Source organism: Falco punctatus, assembly GCF_963210335.1.
Source record: "Falco punctatus genome assembly, chromosome: Z".
NCBI lineage: Eukaryota > Metazoa > Chordata > Aves > Falconiformes > Falconidae > Falco > Falco punctatus.
In genome coordinates, this window is record NC_137586.1 from 17,280,398 (window position 1) to 17,296,433 (window position 16,036).

The 16,036-nt window shown below is 37.0% G+C and overlaps 1 protein-coding gene across 1 annotated transcript in view; it reads right to left on the reverse strand.

The window, feature by feature from the left end:
• HCN1 (hyperpolarization activated cyclic nucleotide gated potassium channel 1) overlaps positions 1 to 16,036 on the reverse strand; it is a 201,974-nt gene that overhangs the window by 14,200 nt on the left and 171,738 nt on the right. The window contains exon 6 of the mRNA XM_080370955.1: positions 11,170 to 11,410. Coding sequence (XP_080227081.1) covers positions 11,170 to 11,410 — 241 coding nt within the window. The remainder of the gene's footprint in view (positions 1 to 11,169; positions 11,411 to 16,036) is intronic.

Sequence of the window (16,036 nt, forward strand, 5' to 3'; positions counted from 1 at the left end):
AAACAAAACATCAAAAAAACAAGTTAGTTTTTTTCACATTTTTATTGCCTGTTTGAAGTCATTTGAAAGTGCTGGCTCTGAAGATCCTGACACAGGAGCGTTCAGCATATTCATGGTTTAATTTATTTTATTTTGTTTAATTTAACAGAACAAATAAAAGAAACAGAAAATGTGCCCTAACCAACAAGGTTGAAATTGTCAATGTTTTAAACAGAAAAAAAGATTAGAAAAAGATGAATTACAGCTGTATTAATATAGAAATTAAAAATGCAAAAATGTTTGTCATTCAGTAAGCTAGAGACTTATGGACTTGTGGAATTATGTGGGAGAGGAGGATAGAGAATGTCTGAAGAGAGATGTATGAGAGGAGGATGGAGAATGACTATTATTGATGGGAGATAGGAGAGAAGAGGATAGAGAATGTTTGAAGAGAGGTGTATGAGAGGAAGATGGAGAATGTCTGATCTGACAGGAGATAAGAGAACAACTGGGTATTGTAAAGGAAAGTAAGAAAGATAAACATGGTTATCTAGTAGTCAAAAGGTGTTTGCATGCTTGTAGTGATATATAGTTATGTAACTGCATTAATGGTTTCTGCCCTGAGACTGGTGGTACGTACAGCTGGAATTTGTGTCCAGGCTCAGAGATATAGATATGAGCTTCTCTGTACAATAAGGTGTCTCTGGTTGAACCACAGCTGGAGTCCGTGCCTTCATAGCCACAGAATTATGCTTATGGACTTGTAGAATTGTTCCCGCATTGCAAGTTAGGAACACCGTTATTGTTTGAAAACATCTGTCCCTGCTTGCCAGCACTATTAACGGCTGAGACAATTTCTCTGTCATGAAGATGTCACATAAGTATCATGTCATATATCTGAAGAGATTAAGAGAATGTAATGGGGACTGAAAACAATATTTGCTTCTATGTTTGAGGATAACATGGTGCTATGGTGTAATAGCCAATAGAAATAACAGGGGTTTTAGTCTTCTTGAGGCACAAAATACTTAGTAGGAAAAAGAAGTAGGTGATAAGGGATATCAGCACCCTCCACAAACAGTATTCTACTAGTCCTTTTCATCCAGAATGTTATCCCTGGGACACAGTCCTGACATTTGGAAAAAGGTTTGTCTCCAAAGCCACTCCAAGACAAGAAGGCACCTTCAAAATAGATGTTAGAAGCAGCTGGAGACAGGTATCCATGACAGGCATATGATAAACATTTTCCTGATCTAAAACACAGGTGAAAGATGATTAGTTCTTTTGCTATATTCCTTTCCATTAATCTCTTCCCTAAAGCTCTCCCTCCCAAGCTTTCATTTGCTTAACCTTTGTATATAAACATCAGATGCTTGGTACAAGTGGTCTAATTTAAAAGCTTCTATACTAATTTTTTTTCCTAGCAGTATTTCTAATTAGCAGAAAGGTACATTTATTTCATTGGAGATAACACAAATTTCCTGGGTGAAAAATTATTATTTTGAAAATAATTGCCTAACTTTCACTGACCCAAATTTTGACAGGATTTATAGAGGAATACTTATTTTAAAAAATGTTTCCTATTTATTTTGGGTTTGTCAACAAGTGGGAAAGTATGCTCCTTCCTTTACTTTTGCCCCAAATTTGTTTTTTATGCCACCTACCCATGAGAAACCTGCTGCTTGAAACAACTCTTCTCAGTTCATTTCCTTGAATAAAGCTTGATATACTACTCCACAGCAGCTTGGAGAAAAGCAGTGCGAGAGCATGCTACAAATTTGGATGTTTCGAGACACTCAGAACAGGCCTTATGATCTCCATGTGAAATTCATTAAAACAACTTGTCAGAGCCATTAAAAGATTATCTACTATGATACAAGTAAATGCTGATATAGAAAAAAAAAAATTTCAGGCATATATTGATTTTCAAGGCATATTTGGATGCAATGGCTACTCCATTTTAGCCATTCCTTAATGACTATTGTAAGTTTTGACAAGACTGATACATAAGTGCATGTTTTAAGTCCTCATTGTCACAGTTTAACTCATATTTTCTGTAAAGTTAATGCTGATACACTGTTATGCATTTTTCAATGTTATGTGCTTAATATAAGTTGACAGCATTTTTTTTTTTTTTTCAGAAAGGGTTGTTAGTCATAATTACTTTTACAAAGACAGCCAAATATACATGGTTAGGATACAATGGCCTTTTTAAAAAGTGGCATGTTATCTGACCAAAGATATTTTATGTTCCAGCTTGACCTGTCTTTCCCCCCACACACCCCCCATCTGAAGATACTGAAAATAGCTGTGGCCAAGTTTTCATGACTACAGCAAACATAAGCCAGTAAAATTTCTTACATTATGCCTATTTTCTATTGTTAACTCAAATTCTTCTGAGGAAGTTCTGTTTGCTACACAGATGCTTAGGATCATTAAAATAGAAAGGCAAGTGCTTATTTTATGTTCAAAGCTATTTGTATCAGAGCATCCATACTTTTTTATTCTACTTTAATGAAGTGTTCTTTGTACCAGGGAGACTAAGATATCTATTTATTATCTTGTAAAAGATCATAATTTGACTGATACAAATTTTATTTTCTTAAAATAAATAACAATTAAATTAAAATTTTAAGATAATATGCCTAAGTACAGATTTAGCTTTCATACTGGTTGTGTTAAAGGCTAAAAATGATTTTGTGTAATTCATTTATGACTTCTTTTGTTCAGATGGATGCTCATTCCCTGTTGAAAAAAGCCACTTAGTTCCTTATGTATTCAGTGTTAAGGTCTTGTCATCTTGACTTTGGCAAACAATAACAGTTACAAATTAAACTATCCAACTTAAATTTAAGTGTACTGTAAAAATATTGCACTTCATTTTTTTTCCATTAAATTATTAAACAAATGATCAGAAACTGACAGTTCTGAATTAAATATTTAAATTAAATATTTAATCTAAACTCAAATATTTAGTTTAAATTCTACTGTGTAAAATTGAAGGTACTGGCAAAATCACCTTCTGGTTTATCTTTGTGGGCCATCTCAGATTTCCAAGCTCTGCTGACATGATGTTTTTCTTGTGTCTAGTTATTTCATGTATAAAGCCTAAATTAAAAATTTATACTGTTCATGAATTCACAGAATTAGAATTCTAATTTAGTTTGAAGACTATTTTATTTGGATATTGAGAATTATCATTAGCATTATAATTATTAATATTATTAAATGTATATTTACATTTGCTAATTAATAAAATTCCTGAAACTAAACCCACTTCTACCTTTTAGCATCACAGAGTAAGTTATTTTGCATTTTACCTTCTTAAAAATTCTCTTAGACTAATTTTAAAAATAATATTGTCTGAATAGCAAGAACTCTTTATTGCATAGTGTTTTCTGTATCAAATATTGTCAAACAAACAACACAATGCAGAACAAGAAATGATGCTGTATAATGGGAAATGTATCCTCAAAATGGCATACTAGTCTGTGTCAAAAGACATTTCATTTTTAGGACCTCTTGCAGACAATACTTTTAGAAAAATGTTCTTTGAAAATACTGTTCACCTAAAAAGTATTTTACAAATGAGTTGGTATAGAGATCTGCTCCCTTAAAGCATTTAATTGTGTACTTGCCATTAAGAATGTGAATAATCACATTTCAGGGAGGCTACTTGTAATTAGTTTGTGAATTGGAGTATGAATCTGAGAGACTTAATTCACCACTACCTTGAATAAGGAGTAGCCATTTGCAGTATTTTTGCAAAATGCAAAACTGTGTGTCGTATCATATTGTCCAGCTGTAAAGCACTGAGCAGTCAGGCACTTTAACAGCATTTTCTCTATTTATAATCAGTGTTATACTGCAAATCTTTAAAAGTAGTTTATCAAAAGGAAGTACATAGAATGTACCTAGAAAAAAAAAAAAAAAAAAGTGGCAAAATATAATCTAAAGTGACTCAACATTTCCCATGGTATTATTTTCCACTGCACTGGTCTAAAATATACTGACAGTTGGTGTTCTGAAAGGGGGTAAAGCTCCATAAATAATAGGTAGGTCAAAGAAGTTCTGTCTAATTGGCCTTCTACAAGCTGAAGCAAAAGACACAATTTATTAGAATTTCAAGTGTGGAAGCATAACTGTTAAAACAGTATTAAATAATTTAAGTGAAATAAATAATTTAAAAATCTAAAGTATTCCATGAACTATATGTTATAAAAAATAAACCAAAGAAAGAAAAGATGCCATAATATGTCTCTAAGATATATTGTTGGAAGATGGGGATGAGAATCTGATTTATATATGATTTTGCCAGATGAATTAAGGTATGCAGCACAGTGATATCTGCCTTTGAATAAGTAAAATAAACCAAGTAGTTGTCTCTTAGTACAAAGCAAGATGTAGACCATTACATTTTCATATTCATATTTACACACTACAACTCTCACATATACATCATAAAAAGACTTAAAAAATCATATGCCCTTCTTTATGTTCAACATACCTGAAGCTCATAGAAAAATTATTTTTAAGCAATTTGAGTTTTAGTTAGTCTACAAATTGATGTATTAAATGACTAAGAGGCATGATACTGTTGGGATTCTCAATAGGGGAAAAAAAGAGAAAAAAAACTATAGATAGGGGGAACTGCAGTGGACACATCACAGATTAAGTACCATGAATTATTACACACTTACCTACTGGAACCAGGAAATTCTCTCCAACTGCAAACACAATGAAATGTCCATGGGGGGCCCAGACCTAATCGATAAAAATATACCTACACTTCCTAATCACTCAGTTTGGGTTTCCCTAGCAGTATCAGATTCCTTCAGCTTTAACACAGTATCTGTTCAAAACAGAAAAAAGGGGTTAAATTTCATGGAACATATGTCTAGGCTGCTGAGTGAAGGAAAGCCTGTGTAAACACAGGTGGGAAAACAGATGGAGAAAGGAAAAGATAGCACAGAGATAAGTCTTATCCTATGCCCTTTTAGATGGAGAGGAATTTTGCCAGCGACTATAGCACGAGTAGGATGAGACCACAGTGCACATGTAACTGCAGATTCCTGAGGATATTCCCAGAAACCCTCATTTTAGTAAGTTTAGTAATACCGGTTGGGTAGTGCTGGATTTATTCCTTTCTTTTTCTCTTTGTAGGCACGCCAGCCTCACTCTCTAACACACCAGTTAAGCACAAACACAGTTCAGCACATGCTTTGCTGGATCAGGACTAGATGCCCTCTGACTCCACAGGGCTCGCAGCTGGAGGGGAACAGGAGATCATGGAACCACTCCCACTTATTAACGTGCTCTGCAGTAGCTTTGGGACAGCTTTAACTTTTATGTTTGTAGGGGTAACTATCTGAGGCAAGTTATAAAATGGCAAAAAGCTGCTTTTCTCCTTCATTCCCCAAGCAGGAGCTTGCAATCCGTCTTGAAGCGCAAGTGAATGTCAGCAGACTGGGGCTGGGATTAGGGGTATGCGAGGAACTGGAGCATCGCAAGGCATCAGGGAGGAAAAAGCCTTTCCAGAATGGAAGGAGAAATTGCAGATCTTATTGTGATGCGGATAAAAAGGAGCCCTTAGAACCAGACCTGCGGCCAACTGAGTAAGAAGGAGGAACTTGTTGGAAAAGAAGTCTTTTACTAAAGCAAGCTTCTCTTTAATTTATTACAGTCCTGCATGTTTGTGTTGTAATTAATCATGAGACATATTGAATCAACATATATAATATATAATATTATTATGGAGTGATTCTGATGACATTTACCCCAGCAAAAATCAGAATTCTCTCATAGTGGTGTTATACCAGTTTACCCCAATATATATTGGTATAATATAAATTGGATTAGTATTAGGCTCATTAGACATGTTATTTCTGCTCTCTAAAGCCTCAGTAAATGATGAACTATGCCTCTCTATAAGCAAAATACATGCTTGAGCTTCAGCTGTAAAGCCTTCAAAATCTTTGCATTTTACCAATTTTATGTGTCTAGTAAAGAATTAATACACAATCATTCAGTAACTCCTCCTATCACAAGAAGCCTTTGAGTAATTTCTAATACAATCACCTGGTACTCCAGATTTTGTAGAATTGAAACGTGGCAATTTCCTCCCTACCATTTACTACTGGCAGTATAGCAACATATTAAAGAAAAGAAAGTGAAATATTCACTGAGACAGACAATAGAACTGCAGAGCTTTCATTCTCCACTGCTGTGTACTTAACAAAGACTTTACATTTTCAGTATCGTAAACTGCAGATACTCAAAATCATGAACAAGATGACAAAAAAAAAAAAAATAACTTAGCCTCCTTAACATCCTCAAAATACAATTGCTTACATTTTTCACCTGCCTCCTGATTCTTATTCTCCATCCCAAGAAGGCTGAATTGAAGTGTGTTCATCTCAAGCTTGCAGTTCACCTTAGCAGCAAACACACATGTAGTCAGGTTTTCCTTGGTGCTGTTCAAAAGGGATAGGTTTAAGTACCTTCTCACTCCTTTCCATCTTCTGAAGGCTTGTTCAGATGTTCTTTTGCCCCTTGCATTTAATTCCCTTTCCCATCAATCCCATGCCTGTGACATTCCCTTACACTTGCAGTTCCTCTGTCTTGTATTTCTTTGCACCACTCACAACCTGACTCCTACCCACACAGTCCTCTTTCTGTCAACCTCCATCATGCTCCCCATACTCTTCTGCTCTCCCCTATGGTTTTGTCCTACGTGTTAACCTAGCCCTGACCATCCATTCTCTCCTGACCATCTTCATTCACATTTTAGTCTCCCTACAGAAGCAGCTAGGGGGAGAAGGTTGTAATTTCCATCGAAAGCAACCTTGTTTCCTCTTATATGAAAACTGTGCAGTCTCAGTGGGAAAAGTTTCTCTTTTATTTGTAAAGAGAAAAGACACATTTACTGCTTTGCTGAAAGTAGCAGCAATCACATTCCTAATAATAGGGAACTGGGAGACATTTTAGAAAACAGAGGGAACAAGTGAAGGAAGACATAAAAAATTCCATAGGTGTTTAGGAAAAATGAGTATTTCTGTATTTCCTCAAAACCAGCAAGATACTGTTCTGGAGAATCCAATTAAAGCATGTATAGAGTATTAAAATCCTGAAATTCTCCACTAGTATCTGTGGCTTACATCATTTCACTGATGTAGAAATGACCATATAACTGCACAATATAGTGAAAATTAGCTTCATGTATTCTTCATTGCCCACTTCCTGTCCCTTTTATAAAAAGTCACAGAAGCACATCATGTGAGGAAGGTATTGTACGGTAAGGCAACAAAAGGTTAACTGCTTTCTTTAAATACTAGTAATAAGCAAAGGAAAAGGGATTGTCCTGAATCTTTATGAAACCATGCTTCCCTAGTCCACATCTGTTCAAGACGTAATTTATGGCACTATCATCAAAACATTTCCTCTGTGGTCATTACTGAAAGGTTTGAAAGAATTTAACCTCAAATCACACTTTTTTTCTGAACATATTTATCATCTGATAATTAGGGGATGCTGCGTTTTGGCATATTGACTGCAGATCTGAGGGAATGTTGACTGGACAGCATTTTTCACGCACTCCCTTACACATTTTATGTATTCCAAGTTGAAGGGGGTGTGTGGGCTAGGGTAGGGGGTACATGGCCTAGGGAAAAGGATAGTACCAGAAATTATTTTCAAACTCCTACTAGCATTTGGAATAAATATGTAGGATGATAACATTCTTCAATCAGCAGTCTGAAAAAAAACTTATTGGGATGAAAATTAGCATTCTACACACTGCTGGGCTAAGTAATGCTCCTGCACAGTGAATTCAAGATTAGGTTTATGAACATACATGAAGGTTAAGGGATAGGATGCTCTTCCCACAGCAGTACCAATGAACAAGCCACAAGACATCTGTGGTTACTGTCTTGTACTTATTCCTTCCCTTCAGAAAGGAGAAACCAGTGAGCACAGATGAGGAAAGAGGGAAACCGTAATCAAGCCCAGACCTATGGAGAGCTCTCTAAATTCACCACTCTGCACCTCCTTCAAAAATCAACACAGAACATGAAGCAGAGGTGACGTGTGAGTCTGACTAATCTATTCTACTAATGGCTATCCATCCAGGCACATTCTTTTTGAAAAGTATTTGCAAGCAATTGCAAGGTTTATATAGTTTAATGTGAGACTTACAACACCCAGACCCACAGGTAAGCCTGTTTTTTAATTAAGAACAAAATCAGATAAGAGAATTTAAATGCCCAACAGCATCTCAGTCTTCAAACCTTCAGATATTTCCTCTTTTTATTACTACAACTTTTGGTTTTCCAAGCTCTCACTCTCCCAACAGTCTTCATTCAAGACTCTCCCAACTGCTGGTGACTCTGGGTTTGTTCTTCTTAAATCTTGGGTTTCACATTAACCTCCAGTACCCCAACAGCTCCACAGTGTCCTAAGTTTTCTACTAACAAAATGTTGTCAAAAACCAAATATTTTACATATTTTAAGTTTGATAAACATTTTCCAACTCTAAGGCAGGATGTTTGTGAAACCCTCCATGAATTCTGGAGGTGAGCCTGCCTTTCCAGGGACTCCTCCCAAATCTCACCAAAGCCAGAGACCCTGGGAAACTCAGCTCAGGGACATACCTGACATCCAACAGTTAGCCTCTCTGAGCTGGGACTGGGAACTTCCAACTCATAAAACATTTAACAATTAAAAAAGGATCTGATTAGGTGTGGCACACCCCTCCCACTTGTGTGTCCTTCCCCTGCTTGTGAAAGCACAGTGTTGATACTGATTTACTGTGTCAGACCTGGGAGCTACACAGTTGAAGTTATAAATTACAGCTTCTGAAATAGTATCTCCATTTCAGATTTTCCATGTTTCCATTAGGAAAAACAGAGGGGGTTTTAACCATTGGTTTTAGGATTTGAACACAGCTTTATTATTCCAGCTTGTTTATCACTGTGCAACATTTCTTGTTTCTGCTTTGGTCAGGAAGCTTTACTCAGATCCTGATACACATTTCAGGGAAAAAGTGTCTCTCCAGACAGATGAGAATATTAAATATTTTTTTTTCTCCTTTGACAAACCAAACCTTTCAATTCACAACCTGATGTGCAGCTTGTTTACTCTCTTCTCAGCTGCGCTAAAACAAGTCTTTCTTCTCCAGGGTCTGAAACCCACTTCTGGGAATTCACAATGTTAAGTTGTATCTTGTTAAAACAGATCTCAATCACACCACTTTGTATCTTAGGGCACTTCGTTTCTCGGGTTCCCTCTCCCTGTGCACTTGTCCTTTCTCCCCTCTCCCTCTCCCTCTCCCTCTCCCTCTCCCTCTCCCTCTCCCTCTCCCTCTCCCTCTCCCTCTCCCTCTCCCTCTCCCTCTCCCTCTCCCTCTCCCTCTCCCTCTCCCTCTCCCTCTCCCCTCCCCTCCCCTCCCCTCCCCTCTCCTCTCCTCTCCTCTCCTCTCCTCTCCTCTCCTCTCCTCTCCTCTCCTCTCCTCTCCTCTCCTCTCCTCTCCCAGGCCACATCCCCAGCAGCTGTCAGGCCTTGGATGCATTTGTCCCCACTTTTGCACCCCTTGTCTCATCCCAGCTGCAGTTTGGATGAGCAAAACTGCTTTGGTATGCAGTGTAATAAGTTCTTGTGGTGTCTGGTTATTGCAAATAGCTTATTTTTTCTCTGCATTCCCACTAAGAAGGGTAGTGGAGGAACAGGATGAGCTAAGTAGTCATTTGCACTGCAACAGGCTGACAGTTATGTAAAATACTTTCATGCACAATCTCCTCTGATCCTCTGCTGGTTCAGAGGAGTATTATGGTCAGATTCTGCACGCAGACTCTTGCAAACTCATTTTCATAAACTGGGGCATTGCTAAGCATAAAGAAGACCAAGAGCAAGGTTGCCCTGTTTCTTCAGCCTCAGCATTTATCTTTTCTTTCTTCTTAATCTCCTGTCTTCAGCATCTATAGTTTTAAGCCCATGGGATAAGCACAAGACCTCTTTACTGAAATGTTTCTACAAATACTGGTACAAATCACCTTGCAGAGGCTACTGCAGAGCGACAAGGTCTGCTGACCAGATTAGCAGGAGTTACTTTGGTGTAGTATTCCACAATGGGATTAGTTAAGTTACTCTATAGCCCAGACCAAACACTGAGACCAATTCACTTTTCTGAGTTTCCCACTTCTGTATACCAGCTAAACGGCACTGATTAGGCTTTCAATTGAACGTTTTCTGAAAGGCTTTTGACCCAGTTCTGGGATGATTCATGGGATTCAACAGAATATGAATACAATGACAAACTAACTGTAACTGTCATGGACAGCAGTGGTACACACAAATGTTCAATCAGCTTCTGGAAACCAGCCTTGCTACTACTCACAGAAGCAGACACTGATTCTATTGCACAGAGACAATTTACAGTCACAAGGAACAACGTTTTCATACCGATCAATTATTATATGCAAAACAAAGAGACGGCTTTCACCCAAACATAAATATGCAGATGCCTGCATCTAAATGGAAACCTATATTTCATTAGGATTACTGGATGAATTTAAGTTGGATCAAAATTAATGTCTGGTTTTTATTAATGTACATCTCTTAGAGAGGTATCTAGTCAGATAGGGAGTCAGTTTCTCATAGTATATACTGGAAGGATAAACATGTTTTCTGCTAAAATTCAGTGAAAAGCACTAACAAGAGATTGAAATATTCATGAATACCAAAATATCCTATATAAATAATGGTCTTTCATCCATTGCCTAATTTTGTAATTCTTACAGTGATTTTTACCTTTTGAGAACTACTTTACATTTATAACTCAAAAATTTTATCCCTTTTCAAAGAACATGAATCCTGTTTATTTCACCTTTAAAGAAGTATAAAATGACTATGTAAATTGTTATATTTTTATTTAAACATCCTCTGTTAAATAGCAGTGCCTTTAATTCAAAATAACTTCAAAATCCAGGAAGGTCATTCTGCATCTTTAATAGCTATCATCAGAATAGTAAGCAGACGCTGAATGTCTTACTCAGAAAGATTTTATGCATTCTTCACTGCAGTTGGAACTGTCTAGACTCTCAGTAGACTTAGTCTGATGCCTCTATGTGTCTGATACCTGAACATACTTTGTTCTAGTGCATTCACTCCATGTTATCATTCATTTTTCCTACTCACCTCCAAAGTAAGAGCCATCTGTCAGCTTCAGCTCCTTGTTGGATTTGGTGATGACACCAGCAACACCATGCTGAATGAAATACATCTTTTTACCCACAGCCCCTTCTCGGATAATATAATCTCCAGGCTGGAACACCTCAAATCGCAATTTGCTTAGCATGGCAGTCACAAAATTTGGGTCTGCATTAGCAAAAAGAGGCATTGTAGCAACCAGCTTCCGACAGTTGAAGTTGACAATCTCCTAAATGGGAAGGAAACATAATTGTAAGAATGGTCAGCAAATATATACAATATGACGGGCATTGGAAAAAAGACTTTCTATTTTCTTCACGAAGACCTTTATGCTCATATTGGACTTTTTTTGTGTTTCTGTCTGTGATTAATCTTTTAATTACATTTTCCTCTGTTTCTAGTGAAGTGATTGAAACAACAGTGCCATCTGATTTGTATTTCTGACATGAAAGGATGTCCTCTTCTGGCGATTTTTCACACGTTATTTGTTATTTCCCTAGGATTTTAAGGGGGAAAATATGACAGAAAGAAAAAAAATTAAATAGGAATTACACTTCCTGACAACAAGATTAGCTGTTGCAGCAACTGTATTAAGTGATAAAGTAAACAAGCACTGTGTTACACCAGTAACAACTTCTTGACCAGAGCAACTCCAGTGGTAATATAAATGTACATCACAGTTAGCTGCAGGGCTAGCTGAAACCAACAAGAAAATTTCCTTCCCATAATTTAATTCATTTTATAAACACAGAGGCATAAATTCCTGCCCTTCAAAGAAATGCATATATAGTAGACCCTTATATACAGAAATCACTGCTATTTTCCTAAGACTGCTACAGACTTAAGGGTATGTCCCACCAAGAATATTTCTATTTACAAAGCCAATCATTAGCACATCTACATGAAAGTATTAGTACCAAAAACCTATAAATGCCCTACTTGCTTTAAATAAAAAAAAAAAAAAAAAAAAAAAAAGAAGGAATTCTGAAAGAGTTTCAAGCTCAATCTTGCAAATCTTACCTTGTTTTAGGAAAATTAACATGGTCGGTTGTCATACAGTTTTAACAGTGTATTAAAGAGCTGAGACTAAATAGTATTACACATGGAGAGGGGCTCAGGCAGATAGTAAATATCTATTGAGTTACCAACCTGAACATGACACAAAGAGCATATATAATCATCTGTATATAAATGCACAAAGAGCAAATAAAAAGAAAAATACAATCAGCAGTCACCTAACTGCTTTGTAAAACTAAATATAATTTGTCAGTGGAGTATCCCTAGCATTTCTTACACTAATCCAAGGCTTTGTGATCGATGTAAAGGAGACATCCCACCTACCAGTGCTCTCACCCCCTTGAATGAGGCCCATTCAAGGGTCTTCCCGCTGGAAGATGCTTTTTCAACCTGCCATGCATCTGCTGTCTCATACATCTCATATATCCCATGCATCCAGTTCTCTGAGTAGCAAGCTCAGATATACTTGTCCACAGTTCAGACAAATTCCTTTCTTCTCCCACCCTCACCATGTATTCTGCTTGCAGACATGATGGGGAAGTTCATCTAATTCCGTGGTATAAAAAAAAAAATCATAGTGAGTTCTTCAAATCAGTCTCCTTGCTTCTGTGAAGGAGGAGGGAATTTCCCTTTTAAGAGAAGCCATTGGATATGGAGGCAATTAAGAAACATGGGCAAGGTCAAAGAGCAAAGAAACAACTGCCCTTCCCCAAGAAATTATATTCTTTCAAAACAAAGACAGTAGAACTTGGAAAAATAATGTGAAACAAAATGTCTCACCAGGCACCTGGGAAGATGAAACCTCTCCAGCAATATCTTATTTTCCAATAAAGAAAGAAAAAACAGGTCAAAATTACTTCTAGTGTTACTCCTAGGATGGACTTATGATACCTTCTGACAATATTGCAGGAAAGTGTCATTATAGAATGGCCAGGTGAAAATAGAATAATGTCCCTAAGCAATAATGAACACTGATTCTTAACAAAGGGCAGTACAGTGATTCTCTTTAATCCTGGTCTCAATAGCATCACATCTATATACTTATAAAAACACTATATAAGCCTTTTTACCCTTTGGAAAGGGCCAATGAGATACCAATATATATATATCATTTTATAGAATTATAATTTAATGAAGATTTAATACCAGAATTATTGGGTTAAAGATAAGAATGAATGAATAGTAAGATGCTACATCTTTGAAGTCAATCAGTGAACTCAGTTGAATTCAGTGGGGATATGATTCCACCAAGAACAACTTATCTGAGAACTGTTTTAAGTAATGGAAGCAGAACAACAATCCTCTTTCAGCACAGCACTTTTCACTGCAGTGCCTCACCCTCTCTGATTGCCACAACTTCCCCTTCTTATGAGTATTTTGGTATGCCTCAAACACTGCATTATGCAACGACTACATGGCTAAGCATGAATGGGCCAGATTATCACAGGAAGAGACAGATCTGAGATCAAAAGCAGACTTCTTAATGGTTGTATGAAACTGGAAAGGTACAGGAATACATGGCAGGAATGGAACCAAAAAAGATGTGAGGAAAAGAGCACCAAGATTTGTAATGACTAGGAAATTCCTACTTACAGAAAGGACGAGCAGTCTGCTGACTGCTATGACTCCTACCCAGTGCAGGCAAAGACATGGATGCTACCAGTGTGACACTATGGGATACTATCTACACACATGACATCAGAATCAGACCTTTAAAAAAAACCCACAAACTAGTCTTGCTTGTAAAAAGCACATGAAAAAAATGATGCAAGATGTGTGCTATTTGCCTGAAGCCAAAAATTATCTCAAGCAATACCACTGCAAGGTGTGAACTACCTGGTAGGTGTCATTGGGACTCAAGATCAGTGAATGCTGCTGAGTCATTAAATCAAGAGGAGTAATCCCAGGGTACCCCTTCAAGTATATTTTGTATGAAGGAATAAATATCATAAAGAGATTTCAGTTGACTGTCTTTCTGAAGGATGAGGAAAAGTCTGTTTTCTTCTTGTCTAAACACTCCATTTCTCAGTAAAGTTTCAGCCTCCACCTGCCTCCCAAGGGAAAGTTACTCTCTGCTCACACTGCTCATAGTATGGTGACACTATGTGAGCAGTTCCAGACTGCATCCTGTATGAAACCACTTTACTGTGGTCTCGGCTAATGTGGGAAAGATGGCAATAACTGTTACTTGTCTTGCCTTGCTCAGGGACTTTTCACTAGACTAGCTGCTTGTTTTCCATTTCTGAAAGTGAATAGCTTGTCCTGCATGCCTAGGAGGCAGAGAAAGAAAATTAGTAAAGAAAGCAAAAATTGACTGGAAATTATATAGAAGCTGGTGGGGAAGCACAAAAAAGGCTGTGAGAGTGGAAAGTTCAACTCCAGTCATGATGAGGAAGAAAGTAAAACAGACTTAGGTGGAATACTATTAAGAAAGAGAGAATGGGAGGAAAACAAAAAGAAGGAACACAAAGACCTAGAAGAGAGGGGAAAAAGGCAGGAAGATTGACTTTAAAAAACAGATTGAGAAACTGAAGTTCCTGAAAAAGTGAGAGCACAGGAGCACAAAACCTGGAGAAAAGGTGTCTCAAGTGAAAGCTGAGAAGTAGAGCAGATGAAGTAAACAAAAGGGAAGCTAGATAAAAAAACAGAGAAGTGATCAGTAATGTATCTTAATAGCATCATAGGACAGCATGTTATAGACAGAAGGGAGAACTCGGACCTGCATGACCCCTCTGTGCAGAGCCAGTCCAGCCCAACAAGAAAGGAATTCACATTCTCTTGGGAATCCCAAGAAACCATACCCTTGTCACAGGATTTTCACCCTTGGAACCTCATGTCCTCTTACGGCTCCATCTTCTGCCCACCTTTCTACATCAATATGTAATCTATATCTGGATATACCTGTGTAAACACACATTACCTGCTCAGCCTAAGTTGCCTACTGAAGGTACCAACATAGCTACAAAACCATACTGCTGTGGAAATTTCAGCCATTATATCCTAATAATGGATTAATTTTGCTGATTATTTTCTGTGAAATTTTATGATAAAGTACAAACCTTTCTTATTTAAGATGTTAAAAGGTTGAAAATTAATGAGGGAGAAAGAAATGTGTCATTTTTAAGTGCTTTGTTTTTCTTTTAAGTGTTCTTTTATATAAACATGAGATCATTTAGAGCAAGTAAAACACATTTCCCTAAGTCTTTATCACAGGCAGTGCTGAAATTTCATTCTTGTATATTACTTCAAATATCATCTTGGAGAGAAAGAAACAGTAAACATTATGAACCTGTTTTATGTAACTCAGAAAGTTCTAGAGGAAATAGTTCCATTTTTAAAAAGAAAAGTAACAAACAAACTGCCAAATTAAAAGTTGACATTTTTTGCAGAGAAAAGAGTTAATTCTTTAGAGCCAGACTGGAGCCAGATTATGCTGCCCAATATGATATCTTAATTAAATGAAATAATAATTATTTTGTCTCACCTCTAAATGAAGAGAATACCAGTGAAGCCTGAGGAAAGGATTAGGAGTCTATTGTATAGCTGAAACGGTTAAAAGCAAGAGTGATTCAGACCTATACAGAGCAAGCACTGATCTAGTTCAAATATTGGTCTCTGTTACACAAGTACTAAGTCAGAGGTGCAATGGTCTGCTTTATACGAGATTGGTTAGGTAATTACACTGGCTTATGGTCATTTATAGTGTACTGGTTTTATTACTCGTCTTGGCGTTCCTGGCTTTTTTTCAAACTGATGTTAAAGCATGAGATATTTATCATTTTGTGGAGGTTCAATATTTCTGGATGACTGCTCCAATGCATCTCAAGATGTCACAATT